Raw genomic sequence first — 6,449 nt, forward strand, 5'->3', positions numbered from 1 at the left:
CAGGTGTAGGGTAACTACCCTATACCCTAATCTTTCTAGCATGCCTTTTAACATATATAGCAGCTATAATACACTATAACTCACTAAGTATAGCACTATAGCCTGCTAATTAGCGCTACTAATTACGCTATAATAAGTAGTTAATTAATAGTAGGTATAGGGTAGCTACCCTATACCTTAAATTTAAGGTAGCTACCTTATACCTTAAATTTCCTTTAATTATATAAAGTTATTATTATTAGCTACTCTAATAGTACTATATAAGCCTATAATATTACTAAAGGATATATACTATACTATATAATACTTAATTTCTTTAAGAAGACTTAAAGGATTAGCCCTTTAGCTAACTAGAGAGGGTATTAAAAGTAGATTACCTTATAAAAGGCCTCTTATAGCTACTAGGACGTTAATATTAGCTAAATCTACCTTATAAAACTACTAGAGCTAATAGAAGAAGGTAGAAACTTATAAAAGAGGCTATATTAGTAATTATATAATAACTAACTAATTAGATCTACTAAAAGTAGACCTTTAGGATAGTCTAGAATATTCTAGAGTTTTTTCTAAGTTATTATACTTAACTTCTTTTTCTCTATAAATAAACTAGAGTTCCTCTTAATTAGAAAAGAATAATAAGGTTAATAATATATTCTTTTTCTTCTATATCTTCTACCTACACCCTTACTTCTATATGCCTATTAGCAATTGCTATAGTTAGTTAAAGGCTATTATAGCTATAGAAGAACCCTTTTTTTAACTAGTTATATATATATTTCTTAAAAGTAATAAAAATATTTTTTTAAGTAAATTAGCCAGTATTAAGAGCTTCTAGTAGTAATACTAGTAATACTAGTAATACTAGTAGTAGTATTAGTAGTAGGAATTAATGTAGAAGAATTATTAATCTAGGTCTAATATATATATATTTATTAAAAATAGTAAAATACGTTTTTTAAGTAAATTAGCTAGTATTAAGAGCCTTAAGTAATAGTAGTAAGGAGGGTATAAAGGGGTTATAGTAGTTATAATAGTAAGGATATATAAAATAATTAAATATATTAGATTTTTAAAAGATACTTCTATTTATATATAAATTATACTAGAAGCTAGGTACCTTTAATAACCCTACTTATAATATTATATAAGGCTTATCTATATAGTAAAAATAGGTGGTCTATATAGTACTACTCTATTTTAATAAACTAGTTATTACTTAATAAAGTTAAAAAAGCTAAAAAAAAAAGTAGATTTTACTAGTAAAATTATTTCTTAAGTTTTTATTTAAATATAATAATTTATTAAAATCTTAAAAGAAATTTTTAAAAATACCTATATATACTTTTATTATTATTATAATTATTAAAAAATAAATTTAAGTACTAGCTCTTATAGTATTAGTAGTCTAAAAGTAGGTATTTTAGTGAGGTTTTAGGTTATAAGCGGAATTACTTAGATATACTATACCTATGCTCTGATATATTTTACTATCTAACATATTTTTTAGGTATACTATAAGGAAATCGCACTTTTTAGCATATTAAAAAAATTTCTAATATCCTATCTAAGAAGCCTATATCTACAGTAATATGCCTTAATAATATTTTATCTACGAAAATCTGTTAGAGGGCATACCCCCCTCCCGCGTAGGTAGGTAGGCACTGATCGTCTCCATAGGCAGGTACGAATAGGCAGAAACTCTGCTCCGTTCTTGTATTTGGCACGCACACCTGGGTAACTACCTACTCAGTCAATGCTGCATTCCATGATCGAACCGCGCCATTAAATATTGTTGAATTCTCGATTATTGCACACTGTGCAAAATGCAGAACTTCTAGCGCCCTTCTAGCGTCAGGCTGTCGCTCCATTCACCGGCGCTCCACTCTGAGAGCCAACCCGAGACCCGCCAAAAAGGGACTGTTTAGTTTGATTAATCTCGTCGTGGCCGAGTAACTATCACTATGTACGTACGGACACACTTGTTTGTTGCATTTGTAAGGGCTTGATGGGACCTGGGGGTCAATTTGTATCTAATAGGCGTTTGCGGGTCTCACCTGGCGACAGTCATACGACAACACCAAGCTGTTACCTGTACTGACGCGTCCTGTTCAATTGAAATGCCCACAGCACCGCAACTTGACGGCCCGCGCGCGACATCCGAGATGAAGCAGTCGTGGTAAGTATTTGGCTCTTCCTCGCCCCCTTTTCCGGCGGTACACGTTATTTACTGAGCGCTTGCTTGTTTGCGTAAAAACCTTAATACCCTGCCACCTGAGTTGGTAATAGGATGGGCCAATCGTCAGCCAGTGCCACCCACATTTGCGTCAGAAATATGGGTCTAAATCCTAATGCGACGCTCATGCTGTTCAATCGACCCACTGGTGACTTTTAGAGGACTGGAACTGGGCGTTCGCGATAAACACACCTTTTGAGACAAGAAAAATTCAACGACGTGGGGGGCGGGCATTTAATATTGGAGCCTGCCGACAATGTCATCTGATGAGCAACGATAAGCCAGGCGCGGTACGCATGCGGGTGCCCTCACTTGGTCTACGGCTTGAGAAAGGGCCTTGTAAGCATTTTGGCTAAACTCAGAAGTCGTACCTGCCAACGGATAGATAGTTAGGCTCTAGGTTGATAGGTGATAGGTATTAATTGATACGAGCAAGCGCTGCCTATCCGTGATTTACCGGTATGGGGATCGGCGCCACCTGTTAGAAAGCTCTCGGCGGACAGGGCTGCGGTACCCAGCACAGTGTACTCCGTAGATGGGCGCCAAGTCTGACTCTTTTCGTAAAGAGGCGCTGGCACGGCAGCGTCTTTTCGAGTAGGTCCAGCACCTGCAGTACCGTACGACTGCCGGCACTGAGGCGCCACAGGCCTCTCGCCATTCGATGCGTGCATCACCCCATGGTCCCATCATGGTTGCATGGCTGCATGTCGAGATGGTGAAATATCACGGCAATATTCTGCAGCCAATGGAGATGTGTGTGGGTGGCATGGTCCAAGCATGTAACAACACTGAGCACGTCGAGAATACGATCCTGCTTGGTGCTGCGCTTCTGGTTTTGCGTGCGAAATGTCGAGTGGCACAAGAGAAGACGCCGAAGGGTGCACTGGTGCCATAATGTCGGGCAACCCACTGACAGGCCTTCTAGAAAGGTGCGCAAGCATATACGTGAATAATAAGATATACGCTGTCGGCTGGCCGGCGGTGGTACCGAACAACCAGTAGCCGTGATTCAAGAGCGGGCTGACCTTGGCCTGTCTGGCCGGCGGTAGACCGAGTGGACGAGGGACCAGGATGGTCGCGAAAGGAAAAAATTCAGAAAGAGGTGACTGAAATTTTGTGTGCATTCTTTAGTCGCCATGGTACTCGTAAATAGCTACTGGACACAAGTCGCCCGTTGCTCTTCTCTTTTCACAAAAGAGACTGTCAAGCTGGCTGGCAATTAATACCTACATAGGTAGCAAGCTTGGCCCGCTATTACTCAAGTTAGCGCCATCCGCAGGCTTTGTTCTTCCAAGAGTCCAAGAGTCCACGAGTCCAAGCAAGACCCAGTTTGTAGACCAGCAGATCAGTCAACGATTTAGCCCAGCAACCAAATGTCGAGGGCCAAAGGGGGGCAGGCAGGGGTGAGGAGGGGCGCTACCTATGGGCTAAGGTGCCCTAAAACTGCTCCTCTGCCTCTCGCTCTCCCCGGACTGGCCTCTCTTGATAGTCAACAGCCCACAGCCCACGCAAGAGGCAAGGAGAAAAAAAAGCTCCGATCCCACCCTTACTCCCTCTTCCCCCCGGTCCTTTCTCCTCTTCCTTCTACGCCATCTTCGCTGCTGCTTCTATCAGTACTCGACTTTTCGCCCAATGTTCTAAACCTTGATGACTGTATGCTCGATTGCCTCATCAGACGCCCCCTTCCCTTCCCTTCCCGTCCCTTACATTTTTGGTTACTGGTAATACTTCAGCACAATTCATGCTTGTAAGTTAATAGCCCCTATTCCAAAACTTGGTCGCTCTCACAACCTTCGCCAACTGCTTCCCGTTTTTTGACTTTCCAAGTGGCAGACGACCGCCTGCCTAGCGCCAGAGCAGCATCAGCACCCCCTGCAAGCCACCAAAATAGAACACTACCTAGGTATTCCACGACCGCCACCGTTCTAATACCGTCGTCTCCCCGCTTCCCAGCGTCGCTTCCAATCTCGTCTCTGCTGGCACGCACTCTCACACTCACGCACTGTTATCGACCCTACATTGCCGCGACGCTATTCTCTTTTTCATTACCAAATCACGAAGCAGCCTCATCACTGTACCATTTCTTTTTTTGTTTTTGCTGCACGTTCTTCGTCGTACATAACCGTTCTTACTGTCCGACGTCGGCAGGCGACTTCTTCTCCGTCTCTCGCCTCTCCTCCCCAACAACCGTTACCGGGATTCTGGTCCAGACCATTTGGTCGCACGCATCGCTCTCTGTGCATGCGTACGCCCTCGTTTCTCACGCCTCGCGTGCTCGCAAACCTAGCGTAATATTCTCTCCGCTTGCCTCCGCAGTCTACAAAACGATTCGACCACGGCCCCCTCCATGCTCTCGCCGCGGCCTCTGCTGCCTCCCCCCCCCCCCCCCCCAGAACGATCGGCTCCAAAATAGCCTGGGTCTATTGCAATATCTGCTTGGCCGCCAATAAGGATCACAATCCCTCCGGGATCAAAAGTAGACATGGTTAGCCTCGTGGTAGACTTGACTCCCATTCCTACTGAACTGTCTCCGAGACCCTCTTCCGCCTTTGAAGACTTCTACCAAATCGGCACATACTCACGCTCTAACAGCGAGCTATTCGTCTCACGGCCAGGATCTCCCAGGTACATTATGGCTGCCCATCAACCTCCCACGCTTCGCGACATTCTTGCCGACAACTCGCCGCCGCCCTATACCCTGACTGCATTTATGGCGTACCTCTCTCAAAACCACTGCATGGAGACGCTCGAGTTCACGCTCGATACCCAGCGTTACGCCAGCATCTACCAAAATCATGCTTCCGAGGCCAAATCTGCCGCCGATGCCAATACCCGCCTCTCCGCTCTCTGGCAAAAGCTCATGCAGGTATACATTGTCCCTTGCGCTCCTCGCGAGGTCAATATCCCCTCGCGAGTCCGCGATCGCCTGCTGATGACGCACTACAACCCCATACCTCCCCACCCTTCTGTTCTAGACGAGGCCTGTCATATCATTCATGAGCTTATGAACGACTCGCTCCTGGTGCCTTTTCTCGAATCTGTCGTCCCTCTTCACGTTGAGTATTGCGACGAGCAGGTTCGCTCTCCCCGATCTCACACCACTGCCAAAAGCCGAACCAGCCAGAGCCTCGAGTTTGAGGGCCTCACCGATGATAGCGAGGGTAACTCTCCCTCTACCAATGAGCCCATGACCCCTCCTACAACTCCTCCTACCACCTCGGACTGGGCTTTCAATGCATCCCCCGGCGGACTGCAGCGTGCTGTCGCCGCCCACAACAAGGGTTGGAAAAAGGTGGGCGAGAAGTTGGGCTTCAACCGCAAGGCTTCCAGCCGACGGCCCAACGCCACGTCTTCATCAAGCGGATTCGATAGTCGCCGTGGGAGCGGGAACAGCAACACCTTATGAAGGTTTGTGGTCGTGACCCCGCCCAACGACGCTCTCAAAACGGAGCGACGTGTTATTCGCGATTCGCGAGCGATCCTCAGCTTTGTGCAACATTTCGATGATTACGGTGTTACAGGGCTTGGTCACAGCCCTGCACAGGCAGCCTTCCCGCCACAAACGACTTTCACGGTTGGGGAGCTGAATGGTAGCGCATTATAAAGCGACTGCGATTTTATTCTTATTCATGGCTTTACGACACGGACCTGGCATCATGAAGGTGATTGATTTATCGGGAGTTCCGTGGGCGCGCATTCAGGCGAAACGTTTTCCTCGTTCAAGATTTTCATTATTTCCATTAGACGGCCGACTTTCCCCCCTCTAGACGTGGCTTGCGATTTACTTTTTACTTCAAGCTGCTTGATCAACGAGCGACACTGTTATACATTTTAGAGGATATTGGCATGGTGACTTGGAGTTGGGAGTCTTTTTCCCTTGCTGTACATTACGTTTCTCCTTTCGGCATCTGCTTTGCTTCAGCTGCACAAGACGCCCGCATGTTTTCGGGGCGCAAAATATTTCTTCAAATGAGACTTTGGCTCTGCGTGTACGCACCGGACCACTACAATTCCATATCTCGAATCCTTTACCTTCTCGTTTTCTCCGGATATTTGCACTCGTGGCACTGTGGCGCAATATCGTAGACGCGTACCCGCTCGCTCGGCAGGCAGCCGAATCGAACAGGCAGCTCGCAGAGTAGATGCCTAGTCACACGCAGCTTGTGGCAGATATAACAGGCAAACACGTGGGCGACAGACAGTGGCAACGGACAAG

General features: G+C 45.7%; 1 protein-coding gene across 1 annotated transcript; it reads left to right on the forward strand.

Annotated features, from left to right (window-relative positions):
- Positions 1–4,715: 4,715 nt before the first annotated feature.
- Positions 4,716–5,639, forward strand: BBA_10223 (regulator of G protein signaling domain protein; the record flags this gene model as incomplete). Its single annotated transcript, XM_008605320.1, has 1 exon — positions 4,716–5,639. The coding sequence occupies one exon, from the start codon at positions 4,716–4,718 to the stop codon at positions 5,637–5,639; it is 924 nt and encodes a 307-aa protein (XP_008603542.1).
- Between the last annotated feature and the right edge of the window lie 810 nt (positions 5,640–6,449).

This window comes from Beauveria bassiana (assembly GCF_000280675.1).
Source record: "Beauveria bassiana ARSEF 2860 unplaced genomic scaffold BBA_S00102, whole genome shotgun sequence".
Lineage (NCBI taxonomy): Eukaryota > Fungi > Ascomycota > Sordariomycetes > Hypocreales > Cordycipitaceae > Beauveria > Beauveria bassiana.